The following is a 13,626-nucleotide window of genomic DNA, read 5'->3' as shown; positions in this document are numbered from 1 at the left end:
CACTTCTAAATTTTGTATTAGTCTTAACAGCAAAAAATAAATGGGTTGATTTTAGTAGTTCCTGAACCTGCTGGGAGTATTCTTTCCTCTCCATCTTAAAAATGACAAATGATAAACTTTATTTTTTCGTATTAAAATGATTGATAATTTATAAATTATATTCTTACCAAATAAAAAAAATATATATGAATTATAAACAAATATTAGTCGAACACATTACTACTAATTTGTTAAAAATTTATGGTTATGCGTTATTGAACAATTATATAATTTATAACATTTGCAACGTACACTTCAAAGCAAGAACAAAAAGAGGAAAACGTAGGAGAGTAAAAAATTCAATATGAAACGACAGCGTTTTCTGTATTTCGAAATTCCGAATAAGTAATCTCCGCCGCAGCAAGAAGAGTCGCCTCCATGGATATCCTCGGTTATATGTTCGTTTGCCGTCTTCGACACATGTAAAAAAGAAACAAAAAAAAAAAAAAAAAAAAAATCAGCAAAAGGTCTGAACTCTTTTTTCCCTCCTAAATTTCAAATTCTTTAAGAAAAAAGAAGGTAACGTTGTTTGTTTATGCTTATTTTCTTTTCTTCAACCTTGTTTGTTGCATTTTTCTTTCTTTTTTGCTTTTTTTTTTTAAAAAAAAAAATCTTTCTTTTTTGCATTTATTTATTTCATATTCTGTAATCGTGTGTTATTCTCAATTAACGGATGGCTACGCTCTGAAATTCCATGTCTTTTTTTTTTTTTTTTAATGGGATTTAAACTAGTTCTAGGTCAATGTCATTCTTGTTCTTTTTCGAAGCTAGGGTAGTTCTAGGGTTTGAGCGTAGATAGTTAGTTCAAGAAGGAAGAGTCCTTCTATTTGCTTGTTTTTATGGATTTCCGGTCTTCTGGGGCGAATACTGCTATTGGGTTCTGGCTTGTCTTGTACAAAGATTGAACTTTTAAAAATCGGTGTTGATTCTTTGGGAGCGATCGTCATCTTTCTTTCTCGCATTGCGCTGACGTATTGATTCTCTATTTACCTTTTTATTTCTTTTTCTTTTTTTTTTTTTAATTGAAAGTAGCATATAAGAATATGAATGAAGCAAAAGTCTTTTATGCTAGATTATGAAGAGAAAGCGTGGTCACAAGAAACGCAACAAGACAAATGTGCCTCCAGTGGTTACTCATGAGGCTTCAAATGAAGTAATTGTCAATGTTTCCAGTCAAAATTCTGACTATAATTCTGGAGATCCTAATCAGTTGGATGACAATGAATATGAGTCTGGTATGGAGGTTGATACACCTTCAACAGGGACTGAACAGCCAGTGAATGTTGCCAGTATAAATCCTGATGGGTCAGTCGATAAGGCTGTTGGAAAATCAGTTGGGCGTGTTAAAGTGAAGCTTAAAACTCCAAAATTGTTGGATTCTGATGCACCATCACATAGTGACACTGACAAGAGTAGCCCTCGAATGGATCTGGAGAGACGAGGTCTTGTTGCAGAGAAAATAGATGACAGTGCCAATTCATTGTCTGAAGTAAAAGTGAGTGTTTTGGGGAATGTGTCAAAGAAAGCTGGGAGTATTAAAATTAAACAATCAAGGTCGTTGGGCAGTTCAAGTCTTGACAAGAATATTTCTGCTGTGGCACCAAAGGATGAGAGTTCTCTCCAGAAAGAGCTGAAGACACATCATCAAAATTCTACATTCAACAAAGAAGAATTAGATGCTTCCTTGATGGTATTTTGGAGAAATATACCTAACAAATTGTTGAATTTTTGTGTTTTTAAGTTTGATATTTTCTTATGTGGTTCATTCTTAATGCTTTTGTTGTTGTACGCAATTCTTTGTTCATTAGGTGATTAAGAAGGTGATGAAAATGGATGCTGCTGAGCCTTTTAATGTCCCAGTGAATCCAGTAGCTCTTGGAATACCTGTGAGTACAAGTAGCTAGGCGTACATACATGCTACTCATGATGGCATATATTACATGGCACATTAAAGCTGTCAATTTGTTCTGTGTGTGAGTAGAGAATTCATCATATTGGGATCTCAATGGGGAGAACTGCCCAAAAAATAAATGCCTCTGTAACAATCTGATACATAAATCGACTTGCATTCATTATGCTGTCTGAATGTCTAGTTCAAAGTAGCAGTACATAATTCAGTCATGTCATTCGCACGTGTAGTCACTCATTATTCATTTTGTTTGATGATTTTTCCTTTTCTATGCTTGGATTAGGATTATTTTGATGTAATAGATACACCCATGGATTTTGGAACAATATGCAGCAATCTTGAAAGTGGTTGCAAGTATAAGAATTCAGAGCATGTCTACAAGGACGTACAGTACATCTGGGAGAACTGTTGTAAGTACAACAACAAAGGTGATTACATTGTGGACTTGATGAGACGGGTGAAAAAGAATTTCATGAAATATTGGGCTGCAGCTGGGTTGTTCAATGAACAAGCAAGGGGTATGACAGTGGAGTTTATGCTTACTGTTGAATCCATTTTGATTTGCTTTAACATGCTGAGCTTTTCTGTGTTTGTCTCTGTCTTTTTCCTTCAGCCACTTGTAACAATTTCAAAGATACAATGGAGGAATTTAATTGCAACATAAATAATTTGTTTCATAACATCGATTAAGGGCACGGTAGATTCTAGAATATTATTTGAAGCTGCATTATCTAACTAAGGGCATGGTAGATTCTAGAATATTATTTGATATCTCAAGGTAAAAGATATTGTGGTTATAAGGTTTACTGGAGAAGAACAATGCTGTTTGTATAAATTGATGCATCAAGGATTTCCAAATTGGAGAAATATGATATAGAGCAGAACTTGTCTTTCTCTAGCCCTTCGTTTATGTTTCTTGGTGATTATATAACTGTTGATTTCTTTTTATTTTAAGTTAAACTAAAAGAAAAGTTCTTTTTCAGAGAAAAAAAAAATTAAAAGAAATGTTGAAGGAAAAGAGATGCAGCATTAGTACATTTAACATATAGAGAAATACCAGAGTAAGTAACGAACAAAGTAAATAAAAAATGGAAAGTTCAATGTGACTTTCGGAAATAATACCAAAATTTGAAGAATGAAGATATCTTTGCAGCATATTAATCACTAAGAATAAACCTTTTACATGAATGAACATTTAGTTTATTTGTATGCATTTCTGCTTTTTGGCTGCATTCTCTGGTTGTAGCCTAAGCTACTCTTGTTTTGTTTCTGTTAGGTGTTGATAATGCTCAAACAGAAGATGCTGCACAATCAAGTCAGGGAAAAGTACATATCAAAAGTAGTCAATCAAAAGCTAAGGCTCAAAAGCGTCACGGGTATGTATTTTGTCTCTTCTTTTTTTTCTTTTGTGTATATGAACTGTGGTTTTAGCCTTGGATCTTCTTGTCAAATGGATTCAATGCCCCCCAGTATCAGAGAGGCTCAGAAAGAAATAACTCCTTTGTGATTTTGGTTTTAATGACAAACAACATTGTCTCTGCTCTCTTTTTGTTGTTCTCTTTAACCTGAATTCATCTTCCTGGTTACTTAGAGAGCAATGTTGTTTGTGCAGTTACTTAACTCAGAGTTGTTTTACTAAGGTCTTCATCTAGGATCATATTGAAAGACTTGACCATCTATTATTAAAGTAATCCAGTTGTCGGGAAGATTTTTCAGTGTTTCCATCAGTTCTTCACCTGTCTATTTTCTCCCTTTTAGGATTTCTATTGTGTTGCTCTAGACATACGTGTGTATATATATATATATACATATATATATAGTGAAAACTCTAGATAGATATTGATAAGGCAGATAGTACCACAGCGGTGAGGGCATTATTTGCATTGAAATTCCTCCTTATCATGAGAACTGGGGAGTCTCTGATGATGTAGGCATTCGAATATGAAGTTTATGCTCCCTTCCCCTATTCATCCTTCACCCTCTTGTCTGGTATTTTTCTCTGTTGAGAGTTTTTTTATTTTTGAAATAAAAGTGTGAAAAGAGTATCTCTGTTGAGAGTTCTTATTTATTTTCTTGCAAAATTTGTCATTGCATTTGCAGAAGGCGCCATAAAAGTGATTGTTTATGTGCTATATGTGTCTTGAAGCGCCGCAAAAGAGAGCGTGAAGAGAATGCTCGAATTGCTAAAGGCTTGACTGAAGTTCAAGAGGTGAAGCAAGAGGTGAGCTATATTACTGAATTGACTAAATTGATCTTCTTAGCTCTCATCGGCTAAAGAAGTTGATCTTTTTCTATCTATATGCATGAGAAATTTGGTCAATATGGGAAGCATTATCAACTTCTTTATCAACTTGATTAGCCAGCATGATGATTTTATAATATGCAATCTAGAATTTGCATATTTGAGGGCTCTAGCCTAGTATTTGGTTCCTGGAGTTCTAAATGCAACAATGTTAACCCTGTAGTTCATAAATGAGGTGATGCATCTTCGAAGGGGAAATTATACTGGCAACAATGTTAATCATATGGTTATGTAAATGAAAGAAACAAGTCCTTATGCATATTCAAAACTGAATTAGTCGAATAGTAATTGCATGATGTTACAGGCGAGCCTGTGATTAAATTCCTTATGCCAAATAATTGGCAACACGTGAAGGGGCTATGCTGCTTTCTTGTTTGTATCATCTCACCCCCACATCCCCGCATCTCCACAGAAAAAAAAAGCACATGCACATACCTGGCATGAATGTAAGCTTAATTCCTCTTGTGACTCTTCTGACTGCCAAAAAGAGAAAGACTGCTAAGAAGCATGTAAAAAACACACTTACAAACCTTCTAAAGGAGCAAAACCTTTCCCATTATAACTTCTTCTATTTAATCAGTTTAGAGATAGCTGATGGTGCTGTCTTCATGATTCTAGTTGATAATCTGAATACTTCTCTCAGTTTAACAAGGATCACTTCAGCTAATAAAATTTATCTTTTTCCTTCTGACTTTCTTTATTGGTTTTGTAAAAAGATTATTTTTTCGTTTTTTTTTTCTGTTGAGAATTAACATTTTTTGTTTTTCCTCTTGAAGGAATCTTCAATTATGGAAAGTCATTCTGGTGAAGATTCATCATTAAATATGGCTGAATCACTCGACGGGGATGTAGATGCTGATGTGGAAGGTAATGTGGAAGAGGAAAAAGCAGAGAATGACCAGCAGTATAGCTCTATGGAAGAGAAGCTCATGCAGGAAGAAGAGGAAGAGGAGGAGGAGGAGGAGGAGGAACAGAATGAGATAAAGATGGAAAAGAAAGTTAAATTTGAAACAGGAGACAATTCTCAGTTGAGTGATAGATTGAGAGAAGAGCCTAATAGGCAGCCTCTGCCTGGAACAGCAGATAAGTCAGGGGAAGTAGGCCAAACCCAAACTGCCATGGTGCAGCAGAAGCAAAAGGTGCCTCATTTTTCTCTACCCTCTACCCACTTCCCTTTTGACATCAAATATGGGCTCTCTGGATTGATTAGGACTTAAAATGTGTGTGTGTGCGCGCGCGCGCGTGTATAATATGTGGGATATTCAAGCTCCCATCAATAACTTGCATCTTCTTCTCACTGCATTTGAATGGCAATACAAGAATACAATTGCATCGTTCTGTTTGTTAGAATCCGCGAATTTGTTTTTAGTTTGAAGTTGAATTGTTTTGCTAGATTCTTATCCAAGTGGTATCTGGATTCCAAAACAAATTTATTTGTGGCTTTGATATATTTACAGGAGTGGCGAGAAAGGCAACAGAAAGTGAAAATGTATGAGTCTGCACATTTTGAAAATGCAGCGCTCGTGAGTTTATGCGAGATTCTCTTCCCTGCAGATGATAAGTCTGTTTGGCGCGGACCTCATTCACTAGCACAGCATCATGTTTCTGCTCGTACTAACTCCATACACGCAGCAATTGGGACCTTGATGAACAGGTCTTGTTCTGATTAGAGTAACCTTAATGTAGGCTGATGCATGTGGCTTTTTCCTTTTGTAGATTTATTATTTCAGCTAATTTTAGCATCATATGGCAAACTAAATAATGGGGAGTGTCTTAGTTGTAATTAGCATGTCATGTCAAATAGATGTTTCAGTAAGTAAATCTTTTTCTTTTAAATGTATATATATATATATATATATATATATATGATGTCGTTAACTTATTTTCCATGGGTCTGGTACTTCAACAAGCTTTTCACTGCTTAGAGCTACAAGAATAGAATATTGTGTAATATTTATTTCAGAAATTATTTGTGTCAAATTTATGGCATCAAAAAAGTTAATTGATTAGAGAAACATTATATTTTATAAATTAAATCTAGAAATATAATACAAATAAAAAATTGTAATCCCATGTAAGTTCCATATTCAATTTTTTGTTAAATATTTACTTAATTTTTTTGACCAAAAGTACAAATTTAACATTGTATAATAAAAATATATAAGTAAATTTAACTTAATTTATATCAAATTTATAAAATATAGTTTAATATTATTAGATTAGATTATTAAAATTTCAAAATAAAACTAAATAGAGAGGCAGACCTAAATATACATAAGAGTAATTTGAAACTACTATATGTTTGTTTCAATATGAGAAAATTGTGCAAAAGAAAAAAAAAAAACCAACAGCGGCCACATTAGTTTTCTTAATCCTCGAAAATCCAAGGCACACAAAATGCTTACACTTCAGCCAATCCTCCCCTGCCCATATATTAAGGAAACACCCGAGAAAAAGGAAATGGAAAATTTCATAGCCCTTCATCAAAATTCCTATATGTTAGCAAACGAAATAATCAGGCGACTAACCAGACTTGTCCCCCAAGAAGAGCTCTCATCGATAAACACCTAGGAGCTGTCGAGAAACCTGTTACCGGATGCATCTCAAAGAATTTGACAAACATGTCTTCTGGAAGCACACACATCTTCACCAGGTTCCAGATCAGAAGCGCCCGAAGGAAACCACAAAACTTCATGACAAATCATACTCAACTTGCCCAAGATAAAGACCACAAGCTGGAGCCATGGGACTTGCAGCAGTCACTGTCTTTGCATTCAGAATTCTTTCAACTGAAACATGTAAATTAGATAGTCAAATGGGGCAGTTGCGAATGAAACACAGTTCTCTACAGGCAAACAACATATGACATTTATGAAGAGAAGGCTACCATCAGAAACTGTCAATTCTCCAGTGCCAACACATTTGAGAACTCCAACAAGTAGTCTAACCTGGCAACAAATTGCAGAAATTTAATACAAGGATCTCAAAAACATAACAATAACAAGGAAAAGCCATGTTCTTTTACTGGTAACAACCCAGTTTGCTTCTTAAACTGTTCCTGGCAGCTCATTACTTTTTCCTTTCTTATTTCTGTCAAGGAGTATATTTGGAGATTAGGAATTAGAACCCACCATACTGCACTTGCCTAAATGAGGCGAAGGTTCTTACGGTTATTTACTTGGCCAAGTGTAAACTATTATTTTTAGGTTTAAACATTCTCGAGTTAATATATCAGACATGGATTTAAAATTCAGGAGATGATGGGGAAGAAATAAATAGAAGTCAACTTTCAGCTTATATCATTAGTTATAACTATTCTGGAATCTTCTGGACATGCAAAATTAGAGATATTGCAGGTTAGAAATGGCATGGACTTAAAAGTTAAATTAATAATCTAATTCATAATAATGAAAGGCAGTATTTTTTCCATTTGAGATAAGCATGTTACCCTGTCGATCCATCACACCTAAATTGTTCATCCGTAGTGCATTTCCAAATACACACGATATTAAAAAAATTACTATTACTCAAACAGAGTACTCAGAAATGTAAGTAGAAAAAAAGGCTAATAGTACAGAATTATATACAGAGTAAGCATAATGCAAACCTGGTGATAAAGAAAGGAGCGTGCCCGTGCTGTTACCACATAGCAGCGATGCCACCTCCTTATGCCAAATTCTAGACGAGTTTCATCATTGGAGCTCCCCCCATTACTGGAAATGGAACCAATAGGTTGGTCAATCTGAGACTTCCTAGAACATGGATGAGGATCTCCCCTGTTTAAATTGCTTTGTTCCCTCTCCATAACTGATGGAAAATAAGGAGTTGAATGTACTTCAGAAACACTGAGTTCATCTAAAGTTCTGATTGGTGAGTTTGCCTGTAAAATGCAGCAATCTATAAATGATTAAAGGAAATTCATAATGCAAAGATTACAACGTAATAGACTATAGAAATAAGAGTGAATTGCACAAACATAAACCATTTTAGCAGCAACAAGAATCCTACTTTATGGTTATGTATGGAACAAATATAAAAATTTTATAAAATTCATTTGCAAATTCACAATTAGTTCAACTTTGTGGAAATTCTTAATAGAACAATAAAAATTAAGCTCATATAAAATTTCATGTAGAGTTAAGACAAAACATTCTAAATTCTATCAACATTGATGGAATGACGAATTGATTGTTTCAATTCCATGTGAATGCATATAAACTCAATTTTTATAATTTTCTAATAGAACCTATATTATTTCATATTTAAATTTAGTATTAACTTGTAAATGAATTCCACAATATTTATAGACTTATTCCAATATAGCTTAAAACTTCTTGTCCTCTACCCGAAGTAAAAGAATGCTAACTATAAAAGACAAAGAAACGACCTGGCAACCAGCTGCCCTGAAGGAACTAAAATCGTGAAATCCAACAAGAACTCTGCAAGCTTCCTGCAAAAATATCCATTAATATTTTTCGTTGTTTTCTTATAAGAACACTTCTTTGTCATTATTTATATGAAAAATCAAACCTGCATAGCATGGAGATTTAGTTGCTCAGGAATGTGCCATGCCCTATCTTTTTCAAAGGCAGACAAGAGCTCTGGCCCCGACAACAAGCGATAGAAATACCTAAAGAAATAATTATTCAAATAATAATCTTTACTTTTAAGGATGTTTGGAGCTGAGGCTACAATTATTATTTTTTTTTTGGGGTGAGGCTACAATTACTTAAAACATTATAGAACCACCAGATGTTAACTTCAATCACATAAAGCCATGGTGATTACTTGAATAGTGAATAGTCATGTAAAATTGAAATGAAAGCCATACAACAGAAGGCTTATTTTGGGTATAACAAAGTATGCAGCCAAGTCTCACCCAACAGAATATCACATTGTCCATTAAATGTATAGCTGCCTAGGCATCTAACTCCAATCTTATCTTTGCAAAACAGAAGTTGACTCATGAATACCTACGTGCGTTCTTGAGCTTTGTATCTAGCGTGAAATTCATTTGGAACACATCGAACATCAACCACCATAATATCTCCTCCACTTCTCTAACAGAAACCAAAATTTTAAGAGATAAGGATACTGCCAAGATTAACTCATAAGACAGGTTGGAAGAGGGGCGGTACTTGGTGAAATCACTAATAATTTCAGGCATGCATTTTCTTTTAAAATCAGAAACTTCAGGCATGCAGGCTATCACTTTTTGCTTAGTTTATGAAGTAATTTGCATTTCAAGGACAAACTAAATAGTATTGGGACCAATCAATTTCTCAATCAGAAGCTTAAACAATGAAGAAGAAAAAAACCTGTAAGAAATGGTTCACAGCTCTTCTGACTACTGCAGGTTCATGAGGTGGTAACTGCATTTACAACAAAGAAAACAGTCATCTTACTGCATATATCAGCCTATGGTAGAGCTCATTTGAAGGAAAAACATCTAAAAATACATAGCCCAAGAACTGTTTCTATTAGGTTGTGGCTCATATTTATCTCAATCACTATACAAAAAGAGGTCCTGGTGGAAGGGGGGCCTTTTGCAGGAAAGGATGCAGAGCGAAGCCCCTATAGTTCAAGTACCTGGCCTAGGGTGTTTTTCTCAATAACAGGAGATACTCTTGTGATTTCAAATTTTCTCCTTAATTAACCCTATAACAAAACACACTAGTCACAACATTCGGTTCTTCATGGTGGAAAGTCATAGGTGGCTCCATGATGTAGGCATGGTGCCAAACAAAAAGGAAGAACCTTATTTTAATTTTAAGTTCTTAATAGTGAAAAGGTCACAGATGGCTCATGAACTTAGCCACATTGCCCAAAAATGTAAAAGTCAGTGTTCTCTCTTTCATTATTGCACTTTAATCAGTGAGAGTAGTGCATGAGTATATAAACTAAGATAACCATTTGTTTGTCCGGTATAAACATGAAGGTATAAGATAATTACAAATGTACAAGAAGGTAACAAGCTATCAAGTATAAGATCACTTTTCATCAAGAAATTGAAAGGATGGAGGACGAGAGGGCTGACATGAAAACAAAGTGAATAAAGTAAGATAAGGGAAACAAAACTCCCCCAAAATAACTTACTTTTAAAACTGTAGAGTCGGAAGTTCCAATGAAAGTAAAGCTAACCAATACTATCTGCTAATCATTTATTTGAAACATATATATTAAAAGTAATGTGAAGGTCATATACCACTTCACCAGGCTTCCTTTTGCTAATCCTTTCCACGTCTACATGACAAACATTTGATAGTGCATGAACTCCGGCATCCTACAAAAAGAAACTGGACATCCAGGTTATGTCCTAAATAAAGAAATCATATGAGGGAAACACATGAAGTAAAATTGCTAAAACTACAATATGAATTGAATAACCAAAACCAGTCAATCCATCAAGGCCAAGACATTGCTGTTAATCCTACAGTTAAACCCTAAGCTAAACAAAACTATTACAACCTCGTGTATACTTAAGATATGGAACTCAGTAAGAAACAGAACATTGACTCACAGTTCGACTTGAGCAAAAGACTGAAACCGGCTGGCCGATAAATTTATGGAAAGCCTCCTACAAAGATAATGACAATAGAATCACAATAACAGCATTTCAGAAATCTTGTTATTTGATCTAAAATGAGCATGGCTTATAATAGGCGAACCAGGCAATGCCCTGAAAATTTTCATTAAAAAAAGGAACAACAAAAGTAATATTCCAAAAAAAGAATAAATAACAACTCCAATATACCACAATATTCCAAAGCCTAGTAGTAGAGAAAACGTTATTTCCTACGGTCCAGAATATTGAAAAATCTAAAGAAAATTTTTTTCCTTAGTTTCTCACTAATCAAAGTCTTAAATAAAAATCCTCAGAGATAAGAAAAGTTCAAAGATTTCTGCTGATCCATTGGGATTGTTTTGCTTTTTTTTCCAAAACCAATTGTTACAAGCCCGAAAAGTACAGATTTTTTCAGCAACAGAACACAACAGAGTTGCACTATTTCCTTCCTTTCTTTTCCCTTCATTTTCCCAGTGAGCAAACAAAATTCAAAGACTACCTCCAGTACACCGACGACCGTACGGCACTTGGGCTGCTTTTGGGAGCCAGAGAATCGACTCCCGATATACTCGATAGCGACCAAATAGCGTTGGACTCCGGGATTTGGGTTCATGGGTTGTTCAACAACGTTTAATAGCTGTTGTTCCTCGTGTTCCTCTCTAAAATCTTCGGTTTTGGTAACTTTGGAAGGTCTTTCGGGAGAGTCGGGTGAAGATGTCTCGAGAGTGTGCTTAGAATTTTCTCCCATTTGAGTTTTTCTCTCAGTTTCTCAGCGTCCAAGCAAAGTCATCTCATAAAAACAGCTGCTTATGTTTTTTCTTTTTTCTTCCAGGTTTTAAGATTGTAGGTAGTGTTTGGACGCAGGGTTCTCTTTATCTCATGTTGGAATAATGTTAATCTTCTTTTAGGACAAAATTCAAATTATTATTAGGGTTTATCAATAAAGGGTAAATTTTTTAAAAAAATTTATAATATCTTTTGAAGGAAAATTAAAGATTTGTCAAGCTCAACCATCTCATAACATCTAAAATAAGATAATAATAAATTTCATTCATAATTTTAATTTAATTATCATAAAATATTATTTAAGTAAATAGTTTAAATTTAATTTATAGTATAAATTTACAAATAAATTTTAAATTTATGATGAATTAGCCCTAGAGATATATTTAATAATTATTTTTAATTTTTTGTTGAAAAATAAATATTAATCATCTTATGAAAATCACATCTAAGGAAAAACAAATTTATACCAATTTCATTGTTCTCATTTAATGATTGTAAAGGTCTGAAACTAAAAGAAATATATTTATTATCTAAATGCAAAAGCAAATAATAAAGTAGGGATTTATATTTTTTATACAGTAAAATTAAAATACTCAATAGGATTATAGGAATGTTCATTCTATATTAGTTCATAAAAAAAAGACAAACGATAATTAAAACAAATAAATAGATATCCTAGAGATTAACATCTACTAGCACCTGAAAGGAGTTCAGGAGGTGAACTACTCATAACTCTTTTGCTGTTTGGGATTTGGATCTTGGTTTTGTTAATCTGAAATGGTTAATGAAAGAGTGAGTTACACTACCCCAGTAAGAATATCACTCTAATAACTTATATAAAAAATCAAAAGTTGGTAAAAATCACAAGACAACTAATTGAACCTTTTATCTAAGTAAATTCGTTTGATAACAGAGAAAAATTTTTATTCTATACTTACCGTTGTAAGTTTTTCAAAATCAAACTATAAAAATAAATACTCAGATAATAATATGATTTCATGTATAAGTAAATAAGATTAGTGATTCTCCTTTTTACCTGCTTATTGGAACCCCTAGGAGTCCATAAAGATATTCCCCTACTTGTGAACCCAATATCTAGATTTGTCATTTAACCCGACCGTTCCTATACCCGACCTGGTAATGGGCACTAAACACACTATTGCCTCAATATCCTGTCCGGTATAAGGGTGAACCATGTCTCCCAAAACCCTTCTGGTATGGGACCCCTCAGCCCCATCCGGCTGAGGTAATGTTCACAATAGAGTTTCTTATGTACCGGGCCCATCCACCCTTTCTTAGGGTACCCAGTAAACCTTTCATACGTATATGTATATCATCAATCAATCATCAATTTCATGCCAACATTTCGTATTCACAAATCAACAGTAGATTATGCCAACAGGTGATATGTACATTAAGAATATAATTGGGATATTTTATTTCAGAACATACCTACACGGGAATGTGCAGTGAGATAAACCAAACAATTGAGAAAAATTCAAAATCATCAATTTAAATACGCTTAATATAATAGTAAGCAATTCAAGCAGTACAGGAAAAATACACAGTGAATTAGGGCAAATATGAACTGACCGGTTCCAACTCCACTAGTGACATGTAATTATTTTTAAGATTTTTTTTATTTTTTCACAAAACACAAGATATTTAATTACTAAGCCATAATTTACCGTAACAGGGAATAGGGTGAAGGACTCTTACCGGGATCAGTGTTTTTAAAATACTATGCTACCCACTATGCCTCCTAGCAGGCCATCGGTTTCCTGAATTTTTCATGCAGGAATTAAAATAATTATCAAATACCCAAAACTACCCCAAAAATTCAAAATTGGTGTTAAAACTTTTTTCTGACCAATTTTAGGGTTCCAACACGGCGGCACAGTCGTGCTCCGGCACTAGCTCTCCCGTCCACGATAGTAGTTTGCCTTAGTCTAGCCAGTTTTGATCGATTTTACATGAATCTCTGTAAAAAAATACGTTAAAAAACCTTAGTTGGCCTGAAAAATT

The 13,626-nt window shown here is 34.1% G+C and overlaps 2 protein-coding genes across 5 annotated transcripts; one reads left to right on the top strand and one right to left on the bottom strand.

The window, feature by feature from the left end:
- The first annotated feature begins 387 nt into the window (after nucleotides 1-387).
- Nucleotides 388-6,137, top strand: LOC110809973 (DNA-binding bromodomain-containing protein). Of its 2 annotated transcripts, none has more exons than XM_022035966.2 (8): nucleotides 388-558; nucleotides 1,112-1,729; nucleotides 1,848-1,925; nucleotides 2,232-2,466; nucleotides 3,225-3,324; nucleotides 4,049-4,169; nucleotides 5,027-5,389; nucleotides 5,708-6,137. In XM_022035966.2, the coding sequence occupies exons 2-8, from the start codon at nucleotides 1,115-1,117 to the stop codon at nucleotides 5,918-5,920; spliced, it is 1,725 nt and encodes a 574-aa protein (XP_021891658.2). In that variant the 5' UTR covers nucleotides 388-558; nucleotides 1,112-1,114; the 3' UTR covers nucleotides 5,921-6,137. The 2 variants fall into 2 exon arrangements, with proteins under 2 accessions (XP_021891658.2, XP_021891659.2); XM_022035967.2 differs by lacking the exon at nucleotides 388-558 and adding an exon at nucleotides 589-1,010.
- Nucleotides 6,138-6,515: 378 nt separating this feature from the next.
- LOC110809976 (Pseudouridine synthase family protein) lies at nucleotides 6,516-11,634 on the bottom strand. 3 transcript variants are annotated; one of them, XM_022035970.2, is made up of 10 exons: nucleotides 11,315-11,633; nucleotides 10,771-10,827; nucleotides 10,456-10,533; nucleotides 9,569-9,622; nucleotides 9,228-9,310; nucleotides 8,781-8,880; nucleotides 8,638-8,700; nucleotides 7,858-8,130; nucleotides 7,138-7,198; nucleotides 6,516-7,039 (listed from the first exon to the last, which is right to left on the bottom strand). In XM_022035970.2, exons 1-10 carry the CDS (start codon nucleotides 11,561-11,563, stop codon nucleotides 6,942-6,944), a joined length of 1,116 nt encoding a protein of 371 aa, XP_021891662.1. In that variant the 5' UTR covers nucleotides 11,564-11,633; the 3' UTR covers nucleotides 6,516-6,941. The 3 variants fall into 3 exon arrangements, with proteins under 3 accessions (XP_021891662.1, XP_021891663.1, XP_021891664.1); XM_022035971.2 differs by lacking the exon at nucleotides 10,771-10,827 and having other exon boundaries at nucleotides 11,315-11,634; XM_022035972.2 differs by lacking the exons at nucleotides 8,781-8,880; nucleotides 9,228-9,310 and having other exon boundaries at nucleotides 11,315-11,634.
- Nucleotides 11,635-13,626: the final 1,992 nt, after the last annotated feature.

The sequence above is a fragment of the Carica papaya genome, chromosome 2, assembly GCF_054855325.1.
Source record: "Carica papaya isolate Zhongbai chromosome 2, ASM5485532v1, whole genome shotgun sequence".
Lineage (NCBI taxonomy): Eukaryota > Viridiplantae > Streptophyta > Magnoliopsida > Brassicales > Caricaceae > Carica > Carica papaya.
Note: the sequence above shows the minus strand (reverse complement) of the source record. Positions and strands in the feature narration are given on the sequence as shown.

Excerpts from the sequence above, each read along its gene's own strand:
- LOC110809973 (XM_022035966.2), top strand. The coding sequence starts at position 1,115 with ATGAAGAGAAAGCGTGGTCACAAGAAACGCAACAAGACAAATGTGCCT. Across the intron at positions 1,926-2,231 it reads CAGTAGCTCTTGGAATACCT|GATTATTTTGATGTAATAGA; the intron begins GTGAGTACAAGT and ends TGCTTGGATTAG. Across the intron at positions 5,390-5,707 it reads TGGTGCAGCAGAAGCAAAAG|GAGTGGCGAGAAAGGCAACA; the intron begins GTGCCTCATTTT and ends ATATATTTACAG.
- LOC110809976 (XM_022035970.2), bottom strand. The coding sequence starts at position 11,563 with ATGGGAGAAAATTCTAAGCACACTCTCGAGACATCTTCACCCGACTCT. Across the intron at positions 10,828-11,314 it reads CGGTCGTCGGTGTACTGGAG|GAGGCTTTCCATAAATTTAT; the intron begins GTAGTCTTTGAA and ends TTATCTTTGTAG. Across the intron at positions 7,040-7,137 it reads AGAATTGACAGTTTCTGATG|TTGAAAGAATTCTGAATGCA; the intron begins GTAGCCTTCTCT and ends TACATGTTTCAG.